Here is a 27569-nt window from a genome sequence, read left to right as displayed (position 1 = left end):
AGACCCGCGCTGACAGTTGTCCCCGACAGCTGAGACATCAGTCTTGCCGGACAGCGGACCATCGCCGCTGATTTCGGCAGTTAACCCCTTAAGTGCGGCGACGGATTGCCGTCGCCGCATTTAAGTGGTTTGAAGCACATCAGCAGCCCCCACGAAGTGATCGTGGGGGCTACCGATGCTTGTCACGGCAATCGGAGGTCAGATAATGACCTCCGGGTTGCCATGCACGGAAGCCTCGGAGGAACAGCCTCCGGCCGTTCCTCCTCTGCTTCCTGTCAGTGTGACAGTCACGTCACAATGACAGTTAGAGTACATTACACTACGTGTGTAGTGTAATGTACTCTAGCAGCGATCAAAGCTGCAAGACTAAGTGTCCCCTAGTGGGACAAGTTAAAAAAGTAAAAAAAAGTAATAAAAAGGTTTTAAAAAAAGTGTAAAAATAAAAGTTATAAGTTCTATAAACACTAAATGCTTTATTTCCTATAATAAGACTTTTATTATAGAAAAAAAATGAACACGTTAAAAAAGTACACATATTTGGTATCACCGCGTTCGTAACGAACCCAACTATAAAACTATAATGTTATTTTTCCCGCACGATGAACACCCCAAAAAAAATCAATAAAAAACTACGACAGAATCGCAATTTTTTGGGTCACCACCGCTCCCTAAATACAGAATAAAAAGTGATCAAAAAGTCGCATGTACCCGAAAATAGTACCAATAAAAACTTCTATCCGTCCCGCAAAAAACAAGCCCTTACACAGCTTTTTTGACTAAAAAATTAAAAAATTATGGCTCTCAGAATATGGTGACACAGAATTTTTTTTTTTTATAAATAAGTCATTTTATTGCGCAAACGCAAAAAAAAAGGACCAAACCTATATACATATGGTATCGCCGTAATCGTACCAACCCGCAGAATAAATTAAAAATGTCATTTATTGCGTACGGTGAGCGCCGCAAAAAAAAAAACCTAAAAAAACGGTGTCAGAATTCCTGTTTTTTGCTCAGGATTGCAAAAAAATTTAATAAAAAGTGATCAAAAAAAAAAAATCGCATGTACCCCAAAATGGTACCAATGAAAACTACAGATTGTCCCGCAACAAATAAGCCTTCACACCACTCTATTGATGGAAAAATAAAAAAGTTATGGATCTTGGAAAGCGGGGAGTGAAAATCTAAAATATGAAAGCAAAAAATGGATCAGTCCTGAAAGGGTTAATTCATTTCTAATGAAAAAACGTATGACCACATGTGGGGTATTTCCGTACTCGGGAGAAATTGCTTTATAAAAAAATGGTTGTTTTTTTCCTCCTTTATCCCTTGTGAAAATGAGAAAATGCAACATTTTAGTGGAAAAAATTTTGATATTAATTTTCGCGCCCTAATTCTAATAAACTCTGCAAAAGACCCGTGGGGTCTAAATGCTCACTATACCCCTAGAAAAATTCCTTGAAGGTTTTTCCAAAATGGGGTCACTTTTGGTGGGTTTCCACTGTTTTGGTCCCTCCAGTGCATTGCAAATGCGACATGGCACCGAAAACCATTCCAGCAAAATCATAAATCCAAATGGCGCTCCTTCCCTTCTGAGCCCTGCTGTGGGTCCAAACAGCAGTTTATTACCACATATGGGGTATTGTCGTAATCGGGAGACATTGCTTTACAAATGGTGGGGTGCATTTTCTCCGTTATTCCTTGTAAATAATAAAAATTTCTATGTGGTTTCAGAAAAAAAGTACATTTTAATTCTTACAGACTAATTTCAATATATTTAGCGAAAAACCTGTGTGGTCAAAATGCTAACTATACCCCTAGATAAATACCTTAAGGGGTCTAGTTTTCGAAATGGGGTCGTTTATGGGGAGTTTCTATCATTCTGGCAACTCAAAGCCTCTCCAAATGTACATTGGGGCCTAAAACATTTTCAAGCAAAATATGAGTCCTGAAAGCCTCCGGGTGTTCCCTTCCTTTTGGGCCCTGCCGTGTGTCCAGGCAGCGCATTAGGGTCACAATGGGGGCATTTTTGAAAACAGGAGAAAGAGGGTGATAGATTTTGTGGTGTGTTTCTTCATTCTCATGGTCGCTTTACAAAGAAATTGGTCTTCAAACTGATACTTTTATGAAAAAAAGTGAAATTATTTTTTTTTTTCACCTGCTATGTATTAAATTTAGCAAAAAACTGTGGGGTCAAAATACTTACTATACCCTTAGGTAAATACCTTAAGGGGTCTAGTTTTCTAAATGGGATCATTTGTGGGGGTTTCCATCACTCTGAGACCTATGAGCCTCTGAAAACCTGGCTTGGTGCCGGAAAACAAAATGTACTTCAAAATTTATAAAATTATTATTCAATTTGTAAGTCCTCTAAATTGCTGAAAATTTATTTTATTTTTTCAAAAGTGCTGCCAAAATAGAGTAAAGAGATGGAAATATATATTTAATTAAAAAAATTGTACTGTATGTATGTACATATGTGACATATTGCAGTTAAAAATAGGGGAAAATGGTAATTTTTACAAAATTTCTTCCATTTTTCTATTTTTTAATTAATTTCCGCAAATCGTATAAGTCTACTTTTACCACTAAAATAAAGTACAACATGTGACGAAAAAAAAATGTCAGAATTACTTGGATATTCAAAACTTTCACAGAGTTATTCTCTGATAAAGTCAGACATACCAGATTTGACAAATCTGGCTTGGTCATTAAGGTACAAACATGCCCGGTCATTAAGGGGTTAAGAGATCACGCGCCATTTTTCTGGGACTTCAGATTAGCACAGATAAAAGGGTTAAACAGTTTATAGATCCCAACAATACAAATCTTTCTGTTGTATTTATACTTACGAGGCCAGAAGTTCCTTCATCCATTGAATGGTATTTATGGAATGAATCCCTGTTACTGGTGAGAATCTCATGCAGACTTCTGTGCAAAACTGGAGTAACTGAACGATCTACAAAAAAAAAAAAAAAAAGTACAAAGAATAAAATAAAATGAATGGAATTATCTTATAGTTTTTATCTCTGCACTCTGCTTGCTTGGCATTGACCTAGCAGCGCCTAACTGGTTGCCTAGCAACAAATGGCATCAGCAGCAGGTGACAATGCTGGACCTCCAAACACGAGCAGGGTCACATGCTATAGTGCAGAAAGGAGACGGGGACATTTCTGGTAGATGGAGAACTGGTAGGAGACACTGTCTCCCACTGGGGGGAAAAAAAAAGTTTTGATGGAAGGATATGTAAAGTGTAAATTTTCACATTCTACAATATATTTCAAAGTTCACGTCACATCAATTAAAAAGTATAAGTTAAAATAAATAAATTCCCAAAACGTCCCGTCTTACTGTTTTGCTCTTCTGTCGGTGATAAATATATCAGGAATTATTCTACACGCATCCCAGAGTCATTTTCCTCCTTCTCACTACGCTCAGATTTTCTGTCAGGCAACTGGCAGCAGTAGGAGCCCTCTCCCACTGCTATCTGCTACACTAAGCTAAACCCAGTCAGGGGGCGTGGCTTAGCGGCATATGTGAGCGGACGCAGGAACCGGAGCTCCCGCTGCCGATATCCTGGTACATATCCTGTGGCTGAATTATCCTAACGGAGACATACCTGTGCGGAGAGGGGAGAAGGAGGAGAATCTGTGGACACGACTTTGGAGCTGTTGGAGGCTGTAATGACCCGTTCCAGAAAGTCTAAGGCGGCAGAGGAAGGTGAGCTGCGCTTACAAGATGGCGCCGACACGTGCATGATGGCAGAGAGCAGGGACTTGAGAGGGGCGGCGGCATCCCGGCTGGAGCGTTTTGCCAGAAAGATGCCCATGAAGGCAGCTGCTGATGGAGAGATGACAGACGGAGGGAAAAAGCAGACAGGCCACTCAGGGTCTAGGTATGAACCGCTGAGGGCACAGATGGAGTCAGAGGAGGAAGAGAATGGAGAAGATGCTGCAGGCAGCTCAGGAGGAGGGCTGGATCGAGGCTCGCATAGCTTGAATAAGCCGGGACCCACGCTGGCGGATGTTTTTTCGGCGGTGAGCCTGTGTAATTCCACGCTAGCTAAACTTACCTGCCAGGTGGGCGGAATTAAGGAGGATATCTCCATCATACGTCACGATTTACAGAAAGTTTCGGAACGAACAACAGCGGTGGAAGGCAGGGTCAGCGAATTGGAAGACAGAATGCTGCCCATGAGGAGGGATGTAAATGCGGTAGCTGTGGATGTTAATTACCTGTTATCTAAAGCTGATGATCTGGAAAATCGCCTACGTCGAAACAATGTGAGGATGGTGGGGATTCCTGAAAAAGTAGAAGGGTCCAACCCGGATTCATTTTTTGAAAAATGGCTATTGGAGGTGTTTGGTAAGGAGTCGCTGACCCCACTGTTTGCGGTGGAAAGAGCCCATAGAGTACCAACTCGCCCTGGCCCACCTGGACGGCCGCCAAGGCCTGTGTTGGTAAAGTTGCTTCATTATAAAGACAGAGATTTAATTCTTCGGCAAGCCCGGGAAAAGCAAGATATACGGGTGAATGGTGTGAAAGTGTCATTTTACCCAGATTTTTCTGCAGAGGTTCAGAAAAGAAGGATGCAATTTATGGATATTAAACGACGACTGAGGAATCTGCGTGTTCAATATTCAATGCTGTACCCGGCGAAGCTTCGGGTTGCGGCGCTGGGATCCGTACAATTTTTTGAGAACTCAAAAGATGCGCTGAGATGGCTGGATAGTCACGAAGATCGCCTTCGTCAAGATCGAGGGGAAGATGCGGCGTGATCATCAGGTGGAGGGCTGAAAGGGGGACTCTGATTTTTATGAAAAAAAAAAGAGAAGGATGAGCTGCGAAGAGGAATAAGGCACTGTTTTCTGCATTTATTTGTTGTTCTAATGTGGGTCTGCAGTTTATATGTCTATAATGGTGAGAGGAGGAGACAGAGATGTTAGTTTAGTTGAAGCATCAGGTATTTGAGTCACAGAAATGCTATATGTCTATTGTGGTAAGGTGGCGGGAGTTTTGAGGTTCTTAAGTTTATATTGCGGGAAGAGATGTATTTCTGCAATGTGAATGGGAAGCTGAATAGTCACATTGGTGGAGGTTTCTTCGCCAGCCCGGGCCCTCTTTGGAGGGTAAGTTTATGTAAAGTTGGGTGGGTTAGGGAAGTGGGTGGAGGGGGGAAAATGTTTTGGAGGGAAAGGGAGTTTGAAATGCAGTATGCTCTGATTAACACTGGATTCAACGGTAATTGCCACTGTCAGTTAAAAGAAATGGCTAGATGGGGGGTAGGGTAAATCTTTTGTCATGGAATGTGAGAGGTATGGGGGAGGCAACAAAACGGCGAGCTATATTCGATTTCCTGAAAGGACAGTCTGCTGGAGTGATGGGACTACAGGAAACGCATCTTACCGCTGATACGGTGCAACAGGCACATAGGGCTTGGATTAGGCACAGCTTCCACTCCTTTCACTCCACATACTCGAGGGGGGTTAGTCTCCTGGTTCATAGGGATGTACCTTTTTGCTGTTTGGCTTCCTTTAGAGATGGAGAGGGCAGATATGTAGGGGTACATTGTAAACTGTTTAATTGGGAATGTATAATTGTGGTACTGTATGTACCTCCCCCATATTCTGTGGTTCCAATAAGAGAAGTGTTGGAGAGGTTGGCTAGTTGGCCTATGGTTCCGACTATACTAATGGGAGATTTCAACAACGTAATGGATAAAAGGTGTGATAAATTTCCAAAAGGGGGGGGGGGTAGGAGAGGCTGCTCTGACGCGGTTTGGGAAATACATGACGGAGGTTGGATATACAGATATTTGGCGGGCAAAATGGCCCTCTACTACGCAATATTCTTGTGTGTCATCTACTTATGGGTCATTATCCAGAATAGATCTGATGTTTAGTAACGGGTTAGGGATTGAGGGGGTGGAAGGGGTGGAATATCTACCAAGGTCATTGTCTGATCACTCCCCGATGATACTGAAGGTTCGAACCAGCCCACAGATGGGGGGGCTAAGACTGCACTGGAGGCTAAATCCGTTCTGGATACACCTAGTGGGGGAGGAGATAATAAATACGAGCCTGCAGGAGTACTTTGAGTTTAATAAAGGTACGGTTCCTATAGATATCCTATGGGACGCTATGAAAGCAAATATAAGGGGGGTGTATATTCGGGAGATCACGATCATAAAGAATAAATCAAGACAGGTGGGAGAACATCTGAGGGAAAGGGTGACGTTAACTGAGGAGAATCATATTGCTAATAGTACAGTAGAAACTTTGGCCCAGTGGAAGGTCGCCCAAAAACTACTAAAGGAACATCAGCTGGAACAAGCAGCTAATAAAAGGTTGTTTTTGCAACAAAAATACTATGAGGAGGGAGAAATGACGGGTAGATTGTTGGCAAATATGGCTAGGCCTCAGAGGGAGGGTGCGTTCATCCACCAATTGCAGGATAAAGACGGGACACTGGTGGGAGAAACAGGGGATATACTGGGAGTGTTGAAGTCCTTTTATACTGAGCTGTATCGCACGAGGGTAGATTATCCAGAAGATCTTCTGACAGATTATTTGGCGGAAATGACGTGGGTTACTCTGGGGGAGGAGGAGAGAGAGTGGCTTGAGGAGCCAATTACTTTGGAGGAACTGCAGGAAGCGGTGAGTTCTATGGCAAATGAAAAGGCTCCAGGGATGGATGGAATACCCACTGAGCTGTACAAAACATATGGGGGGGAGCTTCTGCCAGAGTTGTTGGAGGTGTTCCAAGATAGTTTTACCAGGGGGCGATTACCGCAGACTATGTACGAAGCAGCAATAGTGGTCATTCCCAAGGAGGGGAAAGATCGAACAAAGCCAGATTCCTATAGACCAATATCCCTGCTGCCCGCTGATGTTAAAATTCTGGCAAAGGCTCTGGCTAACAGGGTGACAAGAGTGGTAACTAAAGTAGTGGGCCCGGATCAGTCGGGATTCATGCCATCAAGATCTACAGCGATTAATATACGGAGATTATTCTTGAATTTGCAGACAGATGCTGCAGATACGCAGTGTAGAGCAGTGCTGTCCTTAGACGCTGCCAAGGCATTTGACAGCGTGGAATGGGGGTATCTGTGGGCTGTTTTGGAGCGGTTTGGTTTTGGGAGAAATTTTATAACATGGGTAAAATTGTTGTATAAGGAACCGGTGGCTAGAATCAGAGCCAATGGAAGGATGTCAGACTCTTTTAGATTAGGGAGGGGGACACGTCAGGGATGTCCACTTTCCCCGTTACTATTCGCTATAGCGATCGAACCTCTGGCAAACATAGTAAGGCAACATCCGGGTATAGAAGGGTTTCGATGTGGGGACCTGGAGGAACGCATTGCACTATATGCGGATGATATTTTGCTATTCCTGGGAGAGATAGATCGATCACTGCCTATGATAATGACCGTATTGGAACGGTTTGGTAAATTTTCAGGGTTGCAAATTAATTGGAGTAAGTCGGCATTATTGCCACTCAAGTCATTAGAGGGGCCACTGCAGGGGGGGGGGGAATTGATATACCTTGTGTTAAGGAATTTAAATATCTGGGGATTAAGGTCTCGGCGAGGGTGCAGGACTTTGTCGCACTGAATGTAAAACCATTACTGGACAAACTAAAAGAAAAGACTAGAATATGGCTAGGACTACCACTTTCAGCGCTAGGAAGAGCAAACCTGATTAAAATGATTCTGATGCCTCAGGTTCTTTATGTTGTGCATAATGCCCCAGTGTGGTTGCCTAAGTACTGGTTCAGGAGAATACATAATCTGTTTAGGGACTTGGTGTGGAAAAGGGGGATCCCCAGGATTAAATTGGAAAAACTACAATTACCAACAGACCAGGGAGGATTGGCTATTCCAAATGCGTGGATATATTATCTAGCAGCCCAAGTGCAACACTTTAAAGGTTGGAAGAATAGGGAAGAGTGGGACTCTAGTGGGAAAATGGTGTATTATTTGAGTCAATGCACGGATATACTAGAGGCCATGGAGTCTCATAAGTTGCGGAGGGAGGCGAAAGGGAAACCAACCTTGCTATTGATACATAGGATCTGGTGGGAATGCAAGAAAATATTGGGCGTTACAGGGTGCTCCAACTATATGCCTCTATGGGACAATCCATACCTATGGGAATTTAGTATCTTGGCTGGCTTCCAGGAATGGGAACAAGCAGGGGTCAGATATGTATACCAGTTGTATGAGGGAGGAAGTCTCAAATTGTTCTCACAATTGCAGGAGTTTGGGCTCCCACATCGGATGTTCTATCAGTATCTCCAGTTGCGTCATGCAGCACAGGCCCAGGGTAGGTCGGTGGACTTGAGCTGCTCCACTATGGGAGCGATGGAACAGGTATTGGGGGCAAAGGACACTAAGGGGATTATCTCTGTGATATATAGTACATTACTTTCCAAATTCCTTGGAGATCCGATGGGGGAGATCAGACGCAAATGGGAAGAAGATGTGGGGACTATAACAGATGAAGAGTGGGAGGAGATACTCGAATCGCCCAAAATGCTGTCCATTAATGTAGCACATAGGCGGTCACAACTTTTTCTCCTGCATAGGGTGTATAGGACACCTAAGGTGTTATGGCAAATGCGGCTTAGGCCAACGAAGGAGTGTCCCAGGTGTTCGTTTGATGGGGCAGACATAAAGCATATGTTCTGGGACTGTCCGATGCTGAAGGACTACTGGAAGGAGGTTGGAGGCATGGTAGCGAGAGTATATGGGAGGGATTTCCCGTTGGAACCTAAGATCTTTATGTTGGGTTGCATGGGGGAGGAGGGAGGAAATGGGGCTGAATTACTGGCTATTAAAAAAGTTTTATACCATGCTAGGAAGCTGATAGCAAAATATTGGCTGAACACGGATCCCCCGGAGGTGTCTGAACTGGTAGGATATGTTAATCACACGGTGTCGTTAGAACATCGGATATATCTGAAACGTGGGGCAATGCACAAATATGATAAACAATGGGGAAAGTGGATACATAACTATGGTACGGCAGGGAGGTAGGAGGCAGATTGAGGGGACATGATCAGGAGATCGCTTATGAATATATTAGTATGATGCGGGAGAGAAAATGTACGAGCCAGGGAAAGGAGATACTGCGGGGGAGGGGGGGGGGAGTTTGGTTGCAGGGAAGGGGGAGTTATGTTAAATGTAACTGAATATTCTGTACAAAACTGAAAATGTATTGATTGTTGGAATTGACTAGATATACAGGAGATTTATAATGTATGTTGTACTATCAATAAAAACTGGTTTGATTTTAAAAAAAAAAGCTAAACCCAGTCAGTGAAACCTCATCCCCTCCAGCTGTCTGCCAGAAAAAAAAATGGTAAAGATAAGGGGAAATTAGAAGGAAATCTGTCAGATTTGAGTCCTTATAACTGCGAACAGCGCTATATACAGGGCTAGTAGAGGAGTTGATTGGACGCTAGATCCATTATTCAGAGGGGAGTGGCCGAAAGAGACTAAGGCATTGAAAATGAAGGGGCTACCTCTGCGGCACTTGCAGCGCCAGGTACATTAATACATAGATTTCTCGGTAATGCAAGTTGAATGACCGACACCACAGATCTGATTCAACGCCTCTCCCAGTCCTGTATACAGAACTAAACTGCTGACAGATTCCCATTAGCGTTCCTTGCAAGACTTCTACAAGAGCATGCCGGAAATCCTGTCGGCAAGTTTTGCTTCTGTTAACCAATCAGTGTTCTTTAAAGAAAAGTTGCCGTCTCTTACCTCCTCCGGTTGAGTTACGTGATACTTGCAAAGACAAGGTCTCTCTCCATGATAACTTTGAGTGACTTTGGTTTGAGGTCTCGTCTCTTATGCTGGCCGATAACCTGGACAGGTCCTCCCCTGGTATTAAAGTTGAGTCACTACTCATCTTACCAACGTCTGGATGATAATCTACAGGTTCATGATGTCCAGATCTGTCATGCCGACCTAAATGAACGAAATCATTGACATTCTCACAAACCTTTAAATTCAGTACCTTTTATGCTGTGTGATCAGAGTTCGATCCATGACTTGGCCAAAAATAGGTGAAACAAAAGATAAAATACAGGATTCTGCTCATCTAAACATTTAAAACACAAAAATCCAACCACATGGTAGATCCGACTGTACCTGGTTGGCTGTCCTTGAGATCGGAGAATCCTGTGCTGGAAGGTCTGCCACTGTTTGGCGTCTCCACTTCCATGATGGCGCTCAGTTCGTGCTGCTCCAAGAAGTGCCCTAATTTTGTCTTTGTGACAGGAGGCTTTGAAGGTCTCCACTTCTGTTCTCTCCCCGGAGGTCTCATTAGAGAATCATTACTGGACTCAAAGTCTGAACAGAAGAAGACCCAAAAAGTAGGCATTTATTGACTAAATAGGGGGCCCAGTCACTCCTCATTTTTTTCTGTTTCAGCTATAGATTATAAAGGAAAGTGGGGACGCATGTGCAGCTACATCTATTTACTGCGATCACGAAGGAGTCCAAACCGGTCAATAAAAAAACAGCACAATAAACATCAGCTTAAAAGGGGTCGTCCCAGTCATAAGAAAATTGATGGCCTATCCTCAATATAGGCCATCAACATCTGATCGGTGGGGGTCCGACTCCTTCCCGGCAGTCAGCTGTTTTGAAGGGGATGCAGCGCTTGTAGGAGTGGTGCGTCCCACTCATTACGGTCCCTATTCGTACTGTGAATCGCCAATACACCTGCAGCAGCGGTTCACAGTATTACAGCCTTCTCCCATTGCAGTGATCGGCAGAAGGCTGTAATATTGTGAACTGCTGCTATAAAAAAAAAAAGAAAAAAAAGTGTGACCGTGATTCACAGTACGAGCAGATAAGGAAAGAAGGGGAAGAGGCGCTCGTACAAGTGCCGCGGCCTCTACAAAACAGTTGATTGGCGGGGGTGTCGGTAGTCAGCCCGCCAGTGATCCAAAAGATAGGCCAACAATTTCTGATGACTGGAAAACCTCTTTAAAGCATGACAGACTGCTACAGAAGGAGAGAGGACCCCGCCCAGAAGGGGAGAGTTGATATTCGAAAAATGGTCTGACTATTTTTCAGGAACAGCGCCACACTAGTCAATGGATTGTGTCTAGTATTGCAGTACAGACACTTGAATGAGGTTTAGCTGCAATACCGGGCACAGTCCATGGACTAGTTCCATGGTTTCTCCCCAAAAAAAAACAAAAGCAAAAAAAACCCATTTTTTTTCCCCTTAAATTTTCACTTAACCCTTTAAAGAGGCTCTGTCACCAGATTTTGCAACCCCTATCTGCTATTGCAGCAGATCGGCGCTGCAATGTAGATTACAGTAACGTTTTTATTTTTAAAAAACGAGCATTTTTGGCCAAGTTATGACCATTTTCGTATTTATGCAAATGAGGCTTGCAAAAGTACAACTGGGCGTGTTGAAAAGTAAAAGTACAACTGGGCGTGTATTATGTGCGTACATCGGGGCGTGTTTACTACTTTTACTAGCTGGGCGTTCTGACGAGAAGTATCATCCACTTCTCTTCACAACGCCCAGCTTCTGGCAGATCACGCTGTGACGTCACTCACAGGTCCTGCATCGTGTCAGCCACATCGGCACCAGAGGCTACAAATGATTCTGCAGCAGCATCGGCGTTTGCAGGTAAGTAGCTACATCGACTTACCTGCAAATGCTTATGGTGCTGCAGAATCAACTGTAGCCTCTGGTGCCGACACGATGCAGGACCTGTGAGTGACGTCACAGATCTGCACTGCCAGAAGCTGGGCGTTCTGAAGAGAAGTGGATGATACTTCTCATCAGAACGCCCAGCTAGTAAAAGTAGTAAACACGCCCCGATGTACGCACATAATACACGCCCAGTTGTACTTTTGCAAGCCTCATTTGCATAAATACGAAAATGGTCATAACTTGGCCAAAAATGCTCGTTTTTTAAAAATAAAAACGTTACTGTAATCTACATTGCAGCGCCGATCTGCTGCAATAGCAGATAGGGGTTGCAAAATCTGGTGACAGAGCCTCTTTAAGTCTTGTGAAAGCACCTAAATAAGGCTCCAATCCAGTGCTACTAGATAGGTGGGGCAGAAAGACACTGGGTTAATCCATCTATTACGATCACACCATCTTTTTTTGTTTGGTTTTGCATAGTGCTTCACTTACTTGTAGCCATTGAGACCCCATCCTCATGGTCATCCAACGCCTTCAGTAGTGCAGACATAAACCGATATCGTTCACGCTCAGGAATCATGCGGAGGTCGGCAGGACTTGCCACCGCTCTAGGCTTCAAAATAATAAACAATTATTAAAGAGAACAGAAGCCATATAACAAACTCAATATCCCAATTTATGGTAAACCATGCGCAGCTGCTCAATATCTCACCTCTGTGGAGCCAAGGAGATTCCCCAGTGACTCTTGGTGCCGTCGGATCTGTTCTTCCAGGTCCTTCTGCTTGTGTAGGAGACGTTGCTCCTGACATTTTTGCTTGGACTGTAGAGATTCTCGCTGCTGGTCCAGCTGGACTTGCATTTCCTTCAAATGGTCCTGCTGGTTGCAGATATCTGCAGCCGAAGAGAGAAGTCTCTCCCGAAATTCCTGGACATTGGAAAAGTCTCCTAGGGGGAGATGGTCTCTTTTGCTTACTTGGTCCTCAGGAACCGTGAATGAGAGGCTTGGTTCGGAAAAATCAATCTGAGGCAGACCTAAAGAAAGTGTGGAAGGAAGCGGGAGGTATGACGTAGCAGAGGAGGAGTCGTGGTCTCCTGGACTAGATGTTGAGGAAAGCTTTTCGGAACCTATTATCGTGTCCTGTGGTCTGCCTTGGTCTTCATTTAGACTGTGGGATAACAGGCCTTGTGGACTTCTTGCTCCAAGGAAGTGATGGCCTGATGTGTCCACACCGACAGGACTCTCAGCTCTTAGTTTGAAGGAGTCTACAGCATGGAAATCCCTCCCAGATGAAGGACTCACCAGTCCAGACCTTACTAGACTTTGTGACCTGCTCCGATCCAATGTTTGCTGGCCTGTAGACGGTATCCCCATCCTTGATAGAGCCAGGTCAATCTCGAAGGCATTCGGATAAGGAAGAGATGACACGACAGCACCCGGGTTGCTTTTTTCAGGCGAGTTTGGTTGTGGCCCTTGAGGAGTTCTTGTGCATTCTTGACTCCTATCGGAGATTTCTACATTAGCTGTTGATAGGTGAGGATAGCGATTCTTCAATAATAATTGGTATTCCTGCAAACGTTTCCGTGCGTCATCCACCGATTGTTGGTGTACCCTAAAATTAAGGAAAAAAAAACTTTTACATTTAAGACTGATGTGTGGAAAGAAAATTCCAGGTGTATTTATAAATAAATACAGAATTTAGGAGGCGGTAGTTCAACTTCTATGCCCCAGTGACAGGTCCTCTTTAAGAACAACTGCTTTACTGACCTGAATAGCGCTGTCTCCCGGATTTCAGCGCAGTTTGTTTTTTTCCTAGATTCCCCGGTTCCAGAGATATGGCCCACAGTTGGGTTGGCTTCCTTTATGCTATTTTGCTGAAGTTTGCCAACAGGGCGTTAACTACTCAAGCTGCCTCGCGCTGACTGGGCAGCACCAAAGGGTAGTGAAGCTAGCTCCACCCCGTTGGCTAACTGCAGCCAGTTAGTATATAGGGAGCCAACACAACAGCGGGCCATAGAAGAAGAAGAAGAAAAAAAACAGCGCTGTAATCAGGAAGACCACGCTATTCAGGGGAGATAACCAGCTCAACTTATATTACCTAGTGACAGGTCCTCTTCAAAGGGGTTGTAGGAGATCGGGACATTTGGGTGTCTCAGTTCTGTTGATTATGTGAAGATATGCGTGTGTTGACTTTGGCATAAGTGGCATCTACGAACTTTTCCATATCTTGAGCTTTTATGTTTAGGAGGTGTTGTGCGTCTCCAGCTCTGCTTGGGTCTGAATTTTAGCCACATATATGAACTTCTTTGCTTTTTTTATTATTTATTTTTTTACAAAATGTTAAACTTTAATGCAAGATTGAATGAAGGCGCCCAGGGGTGTAAAGTGCCAGGGGTCTACTTTTAATAAAATATGAGAATGTAGGTTTTTTTAATTTTTTTTATTTTATTATACAGGTTTTATTTGTGTAAAATTTGTGTAAAATTAGTCTGAAAACCCTGCCAGTGAAGGGATCAAGGCCATGTGCATTTTTGCTTTTCTATTGCTGCAAGTCATCCCAAAAAATTTCTTAAAAAAGATAAATATTCTAACATTTTGTGTATGCAGCTCTTCTATGCCGACCTGATTTCACAGTACAGACTACACACAAACCCTGTGTGTGGCCTGATCCTGCGGTCACGTTACTCCCCTCCATCTGCACGCTGCTTCTCGCTAACCTACAGACGAGTACAAGACGGGGGAAGACGGACCGCCGGGTCAGAATAGAAATACATTTTCTTAATAAATACCTATTCTGATCTATCAAGCGCTGCTGGTACTCCCGAATCATCTGGATATGTAAACTTTCAGCTGATGTGTTCAACTGCGTGACTGTGGCGGTTGATTCCTAGGAGAAATAAAAAATATTTTAATGCATATCATACCCCATAGTATCGTGACTGCTGTTCACAGGGGACATTGACACACAATTTTATCTATAGACGGACATTATTAGGACAGAATGCACCCCCTGTACGTGGACTGTTTTGCGCAGATATAAGATAACCATGACATATATCCAGTCCTTCTCAGACCATCACCCCCCCCCCCCCCTGCTCTGGAAACTGTATTCGGCCATATAGAAGCATTGATGGATTACACGCATGTTATATCGTTGACAGGGAGTGCGTCCTTAAGGGGTTAATTTAGTTCTCCTTTTAAGCTAGACTAGTTTTGGCCTTAAGGCTCAAAGCCCATTTCTCAAATCTGACATATTTCACTTTATGTGGTAATAACACTGGAATGCTTATACCTAGCCAAGCGATTCTGAGATTGTTTTCTCGTGACACATTGGACTTTAGGTTAGTGGTAAAATGTGGTCGGTATATTCAGCGCTTATTTGTGAAAAATAGCAAAATGTAGAGAAAATTTGAAAAAATAGAATTTTTCTGAATTTAAAAGAGACTGTCACCAGATTCTCAAATCCCTATCTTCTATTGCATGTGATCGGCGCTGCAATGTAGAGAACAGTAACGTTTTGTTTTTTTTAAAACGTTCATTTTTGGCCAAGTTATGAGCAATTTTATATATATATATATATATATATATATATGCAAATGAGCTTTGAAATGGACAACTGGGCGTGTTTTTTTTCATATGTCCAACTGGGCGTGTATGGTGTTTTCTTTTCTGTGAGATTTCCAGCAAGGGAAACGAAATCTCGTTTACCTCGTACTCTCGCGAGATTACGCGTGGCTTGCTGGAATCTCACAGAAAAGAGTCAGAAGTGTCAGGATTCTGAATACACATGAAGTCCAGGCTGGAGGTCATGTGTATTCATTATCAGGACACTTGTGTATGTGGCTGCACATCGTTCTAGTAAGAACACTATGTGCTATGTAAATGAATGGAGAGGAGTGCATGATGCTGATTGGTCACTGATTCGTCATCATACACTTCTATTCACAACGTCCAGTTAGTAAAACAAGTAAACACGCCCAGTTACAAACACAATACACGCCCAGTTGGACATAACGAATAAAAACACGCCTAGTTGTCCATTTCAAAGCTCATTTGCATATATATAAAATAGCTCATAACTTCACCAAAAATGAACGTTTTAAAAAAAACTAAACGTTACTGTTCTCTACATTGCAGCGCCGATCACATGCAATAGCAGATAGGGGTTTGAGAATCTGGTGACAGCCTCTTTAAATGCATCTGCTTGTAAAACAGACGGTTATACCACCCAAAATAGTTACTAGTTCACATTTCCCATATGTCTACTATATGTCGGCATCATTTTTTGAACATTTTATTTTTCTAGGACGTTACAAGGCTTAGAACATAAGCAGTAATTTCTCACATTATGAAGAAGATATCAAAAGGCTATTTTTTCAGTAGCAATTCAGAAGAGGCTTTGAGTGCCCTCTATATTAGAAACCCCCATAAAAACACCCCATTTTAGAAACTAGGCCCCTCAAAGTATTCAAAGCAGCATTTAGAAAGTTTAACCCTTTAGGCGTTTCACAGGAATTTAAAGCAAAGTAGGAGGTGAAATTTACAAATTTCTTTTTTTTGTAAGAAATTCCTATTTATTCAATTTTTTTCTGTAACAGAGAAGGTTTTACCAGAGAAACGCAACTCAATATTTATTGCCCAGATTCTGACGTTTTTAGAAATATCCCACATGCGGTAATGGACTGAAGCACCGGCTTCAGCAGCAAAGGAGCACATAGTGGCTTTTGAGGCCTCCTTTTTGTTAGACACCATGTCCAGTTTGAAGAGGTCTTGTGGTGCCAAACCAGTGGAAACCCCCCAAATGTGACCCTATTTGGCAAACTACACCCCTCAAGGAACTTAGAGAGGAGTATAGTGAGCATTTAGACAGCATATGTTTTTTGCCGCATTTTCTGGAATTAGGCTGTGCAATTGAAAATCACATATTTCCGATAATAGGTACAAACTTAATTTTTACAAGGAATAAAAGGAGAAAAAGCACCCCAACAATTGTAAAGCAATTTCTCCTGATTACGGCAATATCCCATATGTGGTAATAAACTGCTAGTTGGACAAATGGCAGGGCTCAGAAGGGAAGGAGCGCTATTTGGCACGTAGATTTAGCTGGATTGGTTTCTGGGCGCCATGTCGCATTTTCAGAGCTTCTGGGGTACCAGTACAGGGGAAACCACTTAAAAGTGACTCCATTTTGGAAACTAGACCCCTTGTGGAACTCGTAGTTTTCATGGGGTGCATGCGACTTTTTATTCTATTTTTAGGAGGCGTGGTGACTAAAAAACAGCAATTCTACTATTGTTTTTTTTATTCCTTTTTTTTTTTTTTTTTTTACAGCGTTCACCGTGCGCTATAAATGACACATTCACTTTATTCTGCGATACGATTACGGCGATACCAGATGTTTATAGGTTTTCTATGTCTTATGGTGTTTGCACAATAAAGCTTTTTATAAAAAAAATCATTTACTTTTTATGTTTCCTTATTCTAAGAGCCAGAACTTTATTTTTCCATCAAGAAAGCCGTGCGAGGACTTGTTTTTGCAGAACCATTTTTAGGTACATGCGACTTTTTGTTCGCTTTTTATGGGAGGTGAAGGGACCAGAAAATTGTGATTCTGGTATGGCTTCTTATTTTCTTTTATGGCGTTCATCACGTGGGATAAATAATTAAATACATTTTGTAGTTTAGGCCGTTACGGAAGCGGCGATACCAATTATGTATAGTTTATTTATTTTAATAAAAGGACTGATAAAGGGAAATAGAGGGGTTTTTACACTTATTACATTATAACTTTTTTTTTTTTTTTTATTTGGTCCCACTAGGGGACTAGAAGGCACGAGGCCCTGATAGCAATTCGAATGCACTGCACTACGGGCGTAGTGCAGTATTGGAGCTGTCAGCTACTCGCTGACAGCAAGCATAGTGGGTCCTGACTTTGTCGGGACCCACTAGGCTTCCATAGAAGGCATAGCCGGAGGCTATTGTTAGGCCTCCAGTTGCCATAGCAACCATCGGCCCCCCACTATCATGTAGTGGGACGTCGATGGTGGTTTAACCCCTAAGAAGCCGCGATCGCTATTGAACGAGGCTTAAAAGGGGTTAATCAGCAGGGACACCGATCGGTTCCCGCTGAAGGAGATGCGGCAACTGCTGTACGAGACTGTTGTCACAGCTCTTGTATTCGAAATGGCCGATCCTCTTGTGACATACTATTAGGTCATGGAGCGCGAATGATGCACTTATGACCTAATAGTACGTCAAGGAGCGGGAAGGGGTTAATTTTGGATATCAAACTAGTGGTATTCCAGTTTCTTAAATACAGTTAATTCACAATATAGTGAAAATGCATGCAATTTTCTAAATATACTTTGCATATCCATTCCTCAGTTTAAGACCTCCACTTGCAGTCATTGACTAGGAACCATCATGGTTTACAGGTGCGGTTTCTTACAATGCAGAGCTCTGATAACTGTACTGTCACAACCTGCGTGTCAATCATATGACCAGGACAGATTTTCATCCTCTGCAAGTAAACAGTGAAGGTTCTTAAAAAACCTTGATTAATAAATACGGAGTAAATTAGAAAATTACATAAATGTTAATCATACAAAGAACAAAATTTGGCACATTTAAAGACTCTGCAGCTTTAACAGTAAATGCAGTAATTTTGTATGATGAAGCAATATCTAGGAGCAGGATTTTTAGTAAAAGTGGACCTCCAGTAATAAACTTTAGGACACAATGTGCAATTGAAATAGATGAAAGTAAATTTATACAAATTAAAAACGTTAAAATAAATTGAATATCTGAAAAACTGTCTGTGTGTCTGTAGTGGCAGATTCCTAGTTAATAAAGTTCTGTGATCACAGCAGTCCGCATTGAAACGCGTAGCCTTCTTATAATAAACACCATTTATTAACCCCTTAAGGACGCAGCCTAGTTTTGGCCTTAAGGCTCAGAGCCCATTTTTCAAATCTGACATATTTCACTTTATGTGGTAATAACGTCGGAATGCTTAAACCTACCCAAGCGATTCTGAGATTGTTTTCTCGTGACACATTGGGCTTCATGTTCGTGGTAAAATTTGGTCGATATATTCAGTATTTATTGGTGAAAAATTGCAAAATGTAGAGAAAATTTTGAAAAAATTGCATTTTTCAGAATTTAAATGCATCTGCTTGTAAAACAGACGGTTATACCACCCAAAATAGTTACTAGTTCACATTTCCCATATGTCTACTTTAGATTGGCATCGTTTTTTGAAATTTTTTTTATTTTTCTTGGACGTTACAAGGCTTAGAACATAAACAGCAATTTCTCATATTTTTAAGAAAATTTCAAAAGCCTTTTTTTTAAGGTACCTCTTGAGTTCTGAAGTGGCTTTGTGGGGCCTATGTATTAGAAACCCTGATAAAACACCCCATTTTAAAAACTAGACCCCTCAAAGTATTCAAAACAGCAGTTAGAAAGTTTTTTAACCCTTCAGGCATTTCACAGGAATTAAAGCAAAGTGGAGGTGAAATTTGCAAATTTCATTTTTCTTGCTGAATTTCAATTTTATTCATTTTTTTTTTCTGTAACACAGAAGGTTTTACCAGAGAAACACTACTAAATATGTATTGTCCAGATTCTGCAGTTTTTAGAAATGTCCCACATGTGGCCCTACTGCGCTCGTGGACTAAAACACAAGCCCTAGAAGCAAAGAAGCACCTAGTGGATTTTGAGTCCTCTTTTTTATTAGAATATATTTTAGGCAGCATGCCAGGTTTGAAGAGGTGTTGAGGTGTCAAAACAGTAGGAATCCCCCAATAGTGACCCCATTTTGGAAACTACACCCCTCAAGGAATTCATTTAGGGTTGTTGTTACCATTTTGACCGCACAGTTTTTTCACAGCACGTATTTGAATTGGGCTCTGAAATGAAAAAAATGTCATTTTTTCCAATAAAATGTCATTTGTGATCAAAATTTCTTATTTTCACAAGGAACAAAATACCCCATTTTGTTGCCCAATTTGTCCTTAGTGTGGCAATACCCCATTTGTGGTGATAAACTGCCGTTTGGGCCCATGGGAGGGCTCAGAAGGAAAGGAGCGCTATATGTTTGTTGGAGTCCAGATTTTGTTGGATTGGTTTTCGGGTGCCATGTCGCATTTGCAGAGCCTCAGAGGTATCAAAGCAATGGAAACCCACCAAAAGTGACCCCATTTTGGAAACTACACCCCTCAAGGAATTCATTTATGGTTGTTGTTAGCATTTTGACCACACAGTTTTTTCACAGCACCTATTTCAATTGGGCTGTGACATTAAAAAAATTAGATTTTTTCCAATAAGATGTAATTTTTTACCAAAATTTCTTATTTTCACAGGGAACAAAATACTCAATTTTGTTGCCCAATTTCTCCTGAGTGCATCAATACCCCATTTGTGGCAATAAACTGCCGATTGGGCCCATGGGAGGCCTCAGAAGGGAAGGAGCGCTGTGTGTTCTTTGGAGTACAGATTTTGCTGGTTTGGTTTTCGGGTGCCATGTCGCATTTGCAGAGCCCCAGAGGTATCAAAGCAATGGAAACCCACCAGAAGTGACCCCATTTTGGAAACTACACCCCTCAAGGAATTCATTTATGGGTAATGTGACCATTTAGACTCCATAGTTTCTTCACAGAACTAATTTGAATTGGGCTGGGAATTAAAAAAATATATATTTTTTCCAATAATATGTCATTTTAGCTCAAAAATTCTTATTTTCACAAGAAATAAAATACTCCATTCTGTTGCCCAATTTGTCCTGAGTGCGGCAATACCCCATTTGTGGTGATAAACTGCCGTTTGGGCCCATGGGAGGGCTCAGAAGGAAAGGAGCGCTGTGTGTTCTTTGGAGTCCAGATTTTGCTGGATTGGTTTTCGGGTGCCATGTCGCATTTGCAGAGCCCCAGAGGTATCAAAGCAATCGAAACCAACCACAAATGACCCCATTTTGGAAACTACACCCCTCAAGGAATTCATTTATGGGTGTTGTGACCATTTTGACCCCATAGTTTTTTCACAGAACTTATTTGAATTGGGCTGGGAATGAAAACAAAATTATTTTTTTCAAATAATATGTAGTTTTGGCTGAAAATTTCTTATTTTCACAAGAAACAAAATACCCCATTCTGTTGCGCAATTTGTTCTGAGGGCCACAATACCCCATTTGTTGTGATAAACTGCCATTTGGGCCCATGGGAGGGCTCAGAAGGAAAGGACCACCATTTGGCCTACTGGGGATTTTCTAGTGCGAAGTCATGTATGCAGAAGCCCCTGAGGTACCAGAACAGTTGAAACCCCCAAGAAGTGACCCCGTTTTAAAAACTACACCCTTAAGGCATTCATCTACATGTGTAGTGAGCATTTTGACCGGAGACCTACACCCCATAAACTGTAATGTGGGTTCTCCCGGATATGGCAATACCCTACATGTGGCTGTTATCAGCTGTCTGGACACACAGCAGGGCCCAGAGGGGAAAGACGAGGGGGGATAAGCTGTGTGGAGTGCATCAGGGTAAGTAAAATTGGGGTAAATTCTAAAACAAGGGATGTATGATAAATTTTAAAACACTTTCATACAGAGCTCTGGTTATTCGGGACACGTGTCACATTGATATATTGTGTCCTCCCTTACCCCCTCTTATAGCAGACTTTGCACCTCTTTTGACTTTTTCCCTTCTTGCCAGTTTGGGGAACTTCTCCTGGAAAGTGTTGCCCTGGTACGATGCGTGTGGGCTCGCTTCCAGAAGTACTGGGTGCCCCCCCTTCTTGGTCCCTAAAGATTAGGTTCTTGATAATCACCTCTTGAAATTCCAGGAAAGTTCCCGTCTGGCCTGCACATCGACGTAGCATGTACGCATTGTACAATGCCATCTGTATGATGTGCCCGGCCAGCTTCTTATACCACACCGCATGGCGCTGTAGGGCTTCAGGGCTTGATCTTACAAGTCCATCCCTCCCATGTACCTATTGTAGTCCAGGATGCAGTCTTGTTTGGGGGTGGCCTTTCTTTCATATATCCTAAACCTGTAGGTATACCCTGATGCACTCTCGCACAGCTTATACATCTTCACGCCATACCTTGCCCTCTTACACGGCAGGTACTGGCGGAATTGAACCCTCCCTTTAAAATATACCAGGGACTCATCAATAGAAATACACTTCTCAGGGGTGTATGCTTGGGGAAACCGGGCACTGGAACGGTCTAATAGGGGTCTCCGTTTATACAAACGGTCAAAACTGGGGTCATCTCGGGGTGGGCACGGCTCATTATCAGTATAATGTAAGAAGCGAAGTATTGCCTCATTTATTTATTTATTTTTTTTTTAAACTCGTTTTATTGAAGGAGATACATAAACACCATGATACAAGACATTTCTGGGCCCCCGCACAGCGGACATGCCCTACATTAAATACAAAAGTGCGTGTTACAATATCATATCAGCAATGCATGGCATTACAATCTCTTTCAAATTTAAACAGGTAATAAACTAAAACATAGTATACAAAAAACCTTTTCACAATCGTTCATAGTGCATGGTGCTCCATATTTTAGAAGCAATAATATATCACCATATGCAGAAGACAGAGATCCCACAAATCTCGATTCCATCTAAGCGATCTAGGGTACCTATAATATCGCATCTCATCTTAAAGCTTATACATTACCCAAACAGATAGGAGAGGCAACCTCCTCCCTTCCCTTTACAACACACATTAAGTGGGGGCTGCTTCAAGAGCCCTAGATAAAGCATTGTTGGAGTAGGATGTGAGTTCAGAATTACACCACTGATCCCACACCCTATGAAATTTATCCGGACATCTTCTATTAACATACACAATTCGTTCATAAGGTATCATGGAATTAATCATTTCTATCCACATAGATTTAGTGGGAGTACGAGGATTCATCCACCTAATAGCAATAGCCTTCCTAGCTATAAATAACGTCTCTCGAAGGCACGTACGTGTTGTATGAGCATACATCCCATCCTCCACCAATCCAAATAGACAAACTCCTGGTTCCAGTCTAACTGGAACTTCCAATACCCGGGATAACAGGTCAGTAACTTCAGTCCAGAAAACCTGAAGCAGAGGACATTCCCATATCATGTGCTGAAAATCCGCAGGTTCATAAGGACACCTATGACAACTGGGGTTAGGCCGTCTACCCATTTTAAAAAGACTGACCGGGGTAAGATAGCTCTGGTGTATGATGTAGAGCTGTATAAGCTTGTTGTTAATAGCAGGAGAGACGAATCTATGTGACTCTAGTAGATCCAATCTAGAATCCTCATCTAGGGATGGGATCAAGGTCTGCCACCTGCCCATTGCTGGGAGATCCGCTTTATTTGCCTTCGCATGTATAAGGTAAGAATAGATAGATGAGATTAATCCTCCAGGTCCCTGTGATCTAATAACCCCAATCAAGGGATAGGTGGAAATAGGTGTTTCTCTTCCCCTATACTGGGTCAGTAGTGAATGGCGCAATTGTAAATACTTATAGAAAGCTCTTCTCGGAGCTTGATAGGTTTCCTCAACTTGAGTAAAGGACAGCATCACATTATTCACAAATAGATCTCCCACCGTATTTACCCCTAGTGTCGACCAAAATGTATCATCCTGTGAGGAGAGTAACTGATCTAGTGCCTCATTCTGCCATAGGGGTGTTTCCGCTATTATTTGGTCTTCTCCTGAGATCTTAAGTGCCGCCGACCAGACATTACGAGCCACCCTATGTATCGGTAAAGATTTCCTACTAAGGGGAAGTGAGGGTTCTAATACAGGCCAGAGTTTAGGAATATCTAAGTATTTTGCCAGACATAGTTCCAATCCTTCCGGTACTTCAGATTTATTTATTTTTTTAGGTTCCAGCTCAGTTCTGAAGTTGCTTTGAGGGGCCCATATATTAGAAACCCCTATCAAATACCCCATTTTAGAAACTAGACCCCTCAAAGTATCCACAACAGCATTTAGAAAGTTTATGAACCCTTTAGGTGTTTCACGGGAATTTAGAGCAAAGTAGAGGTGAAATTTACATTTTTTTTTTTGTCAGAAAATCCTCTTTATACCATTTTTTTTATAACACAAAAGGATTTATCAGAGAAATGCAACTTAATACGTATTGCCCAGATTCTGCAGTTTAGAGAAATATCCCACATGTGGCCCTAGTGCGGTAATGGACTGAAGCGCCGGCCTCCGAAGCAAAGGAGCACCTAGTGGATTTTGAAGCATCTTTTTTATTAGGCACCATGTCCGGTTTGAAGAGGTCTTGTGGTGCCAAAACATTGGGAACCCCCCAAAAGTGACCCCAATTTGGAAACTAGACCCCTTGAGGAATCCATTGTAGTTTTCTTGGGGTGCATGCGGCTTTTTGATCAGTTTTTATTCTATTTTTAGGTGGCGTGGTGACTAATAAACAGCAATTCTACTATTGTTTTTTTTTTCGTTTTTTTACAGCGTTCACCGTGCGCTATAAATGACATATTCACTTTATTCTGCGGGGCGATACGATTACGGCGATACCAGATGTTTATAGTTTTTTTTTATGTCTTATGGCGTTTGCACAATAAAATACGTTTTGTAAACAATCATTTACTTTTTGTGTTACCTTATTCTAAGAGCCAGAACTTTTTTATTTTTCAATCAATAAAGCCGTGCGAGGACTTATTTTTTGCGTAACGAACTGTAGTTTCGATCAGTACCATTTTTCGGTACATGCGACTTTTTGATCTCTTTTTATTCCATTTTTTGGGAGGTGAAGTGACCAAAGAATTGTGATTGTGGTTCGGTTTATTATTATTTTATTTTACGGCGTTCACCTTGCGGGATAAATAATGAAATAATTTTGTAGTTCAGGCCGTTACGGACGCGGCGATACCAATTATGTATAGTTTATTTGTTGGTTTATATATTTTTATTAATAATAAATGACTGATAAGGGAAAAAGGGGGATTTTTACTTTTAATACTTTTAAATCTTTTATTTTCTTATTTTTACACAACTTTTTTTAACTTTTTTTTTACTTTATTACTTTGTCCCACTAGGGTACTTGAGGGCAGGAGGCCCTGATCGCTATTTTAATACACTGCACTACATGCGTAGTGCAGTGTATTAGAACTGTCAGCTACTCACTGACAGCAAGCATAGTGGGTCCTGACGTTGTCAGGACCCACTAGGCTTCCGTCTATGGCATCGCCGGACGCCATTGTTTGGTGTCCGGTTGCCATAGTCACCATCGCCGGCCGCTATCGCGTAGCAGGCCGGCGATGGCAGCTTAACCCCTAAAAAGCCGCGATCTCTATAGAACGCGGCTTTTAAGGGGTTAATCAGCGGGGACACAGCGATCGGTCCCCGCTGTAGGAGCTGTGACAGCTGCTGAACAAGACAGCAGCGTCACAGCTCCTGTATGTGTCGGGAGGACGGCCGAAACGGCCGTTACTCCCGAGACGTACTATTACGGCATGGAGCGCGAACGATACAGCTGCCATGACGTAATAGTACGTCAAGGAGCGGGAAGGGGTTAATTCACGCATCATCATTGAGTAGCAGCGCCATTCACGATCCCTTTTTGTACCTTCAATCGATTATTTTGCACGGGGGCCTCTAGGCGTGACCGTTTGGGATTTCGGCAGCAGCACTCACTACGATATTCATCTGTCTCAAAGTGATTGATCTATCCAGCTGTGGTAAGCATCCATTCGTCATCAATCGACTGTCTTTTTGGGCTTACTCACACTATGTGGCGCCGTGTGTGTTTCTTTCATTTATCTTCGGAGTATACATAACGTCCTTAAAGACTATATCACCTATTTCCAGTGAGCAGAAGCAGCTTACATGGGGGCTACAGGAAGACAGGCCCTTACCTCTGGTTCACCATCGACCACTGCCGGCTCCGGTTTATCCTTCTGTACAGCACCGCTACTTTCCGGCACCTGTAGCCGAATCTTATGACATTCGGCCTCTAAACTTCTTCTCTCCTCTTCTAGCTTACTCAGCAATTCCAGCTGTTCTTGCTTCTGTCGCTCCAGTTCTTCCATCTGTAAAAAGAGAATTACAGTAAGACTGGATTGGCATTTTTTTTTACATCACAATTCTGATTTTTAAATAGATACAATTAAATTTGCACTTTTAGTACCCCTCTTCTACAAAAACAATCACAAGGAAAATCTGCTCACATAGGAACCCAATGGGTAAAACTTTTTCTCGTCAGTGGGATCTATCCAGGAGCAGGGGCAGACAACCAATGGGCAAAAATTTAGGAAATTACTGAAATTCACAGAGAGCAGGTGTCAGTGGTAGTGACGGCACGAGAACCAGACACTCTGTTATTTGTAGGCCAGGAAACTACACGAGACATCTGCTCTGCAAGCTCCTCAGCTGGACCATTTTTTTTCCAGCGGTCTCTTTGCTTAGAAAATGGAACAGTTATAGGGACCCTTATTCAATAAAGTAAAGTCGGCCCTACACAACGCCTTAGACACTCCTTTGACCCATAGCCATCTCCCCAGACCTACCCATTATCATGAGTACGCAAGTATATCCTATAGGTAAGCAGGAAATAAGCCACTGCCAGACACTTCTGACCGTAGATCATCTCCTAGAAGTACATGAGCAATTTCAACAAGACCAATCCTTGATCCCCCGACATGTACATGGGGATATCACATTTGTCCCCAAACAGTAGATTACATTAACCAGTGACAATTTTCAGACTTTTGACACACAAATCACAAATGATTTAAAAATTAATAAATTACATCCCTATACCCATACGTTATGAAAGTAGACACCTCACAGGTTGTAAAAACGCCACTCAGCACTTTACACTCATATGCACCTTCATGCAATTTTGTATCAAAGTAACATGGTGTTAAAAACAAGAAAACAAAAAAATAAAACGCATAAAAATTCATGTTTGTATCTAAAAGTCTGGCCTGAGACACGCCTAAAAAAAAAATGCCACATATACACATGTCTACATGCACAAGAACCAAAAGCAGACCTAACTTTTAAGAATAAGCGGTCATGTGTGTACGTGAGGAAAAACACTACGGGCCAGTATATCACATGTATTCTGCATATATTTTTTTTAGCAGGTTTCCCCTCTGCAGGCCCTATCTCCAATTCTCAGTTGTCTCTGAGTTAGTAGGCCAAGCCTAAATGCTATCATGTCTTCTATATACTGCACACATAGATAGGATAGATACTGCAGCAGCTTGGAGAAGATTATACAGCAGTAAGGAGCAGTGTAGCTGGGAATCCAGCACTGGGGGTGACCGAAATCTTACCAGCACGTGGTGGGTTTATCACTCTGCTCTTCCCTCCCCTTCTCCATAGACTTTTATAGGCAGGCAGTGAAGAGACACCACCACTTCCTGCAGTCCATTAATTCTGCTCTGTAACTAGGGACAGATTTTGCTTGACAGATTACAGGTAGGAAGACCCCTAGTGGCAGTAGCTTCACACAGAATTTGAATGGATGAAATAACTAAACTTTAACAGTAATTAAACTACAAACTTGCTCTATATCGGGTATACTATTAGTTTGTGAAAGTTGTGAAAAGTTAGTGTCCATTGAAAAGACCAATATTATCAGAGCTCCAGATGCCGATAAAACATCCTATTCAGGGAGTCATCCAATGGTCTTATTAGGTGCAGGGAGTGATTAGATGAGGAACTACTCATCTTCTCACACCTGTAGTAGTAGGACAAAGAAAAAAGGAGCGCACAAATCCTCCGATTGGTAAGAAGGGTGATCAGATGAAAAGTTCCTGTATCTTTATTCCTGCTCTCAACACGATTTGCAAAGTAACTTAATTTTTTAATTTTGGTTGCATTGGAACAAATACATTAATATGGTTAGA

The 27569-nt window shown here is 42.3% G+C and overlaps 1 protein-coding gene across 2 annotated transcripts in view; it reads right to left on the bottom strand.

The window, feature by feature from the left end:
* The window catches only part of CEP295 (centrosomal protein 295), a 71250-nt gene that overhangs the window by 23729 nt on the left and 19952 nt on the right, over positions 1-27569 (bottom strand). For both annotated transcript variants that reach the window (XM_075851477.1, XM_075851476.1), the window contains exons 12-18: positions 25569-25742; positions 14472-14569; positions 12397-13294; positions 12177-12297; positions 10157-10357; positions 9767-9973; positions 2850-2956 (exon numbers count right to left, since the gene is read on the bottom strand). In XM_075851477.1, coding sequence (XP_075707592.1) covers positions 2850-2956; positions 9767-9973; positions 10157-10357; positions 12177-12297; positions 12397-13294; positions 14472-14569; positions 25569-25742 — 1806 coding nt within the window. The remainder of the gene's footprint in view (positions 1-2849; positions 2957-9766; positions 9974-10156; positions 10358-12176; positions 12298-12396; positions 13295-14471; positions 14570-25568; positions 25743-27569) is intronic.

Source organism: Rhinoderma darwinii, chromosome 2 (assembly GCF_050947455.1).
Source record: "Rhinoderma darwinii isolate aRhiDar2 chromosome 2, aRhiDar2.hap1, whole genome shotgun sequence".
Classification (NCBI taxonomy): Eukaryota; Metazoa; Chordata; class Amphibia; order Anura; family Rhinodermatidae; genus Rhinoderma; species Rhinoderma darwinii.
The sequence above is the reverse complement of the archived record's forward strand: the minus strand, read 5'-3'. Positions and strand labels throughout refer to the sequence as shown.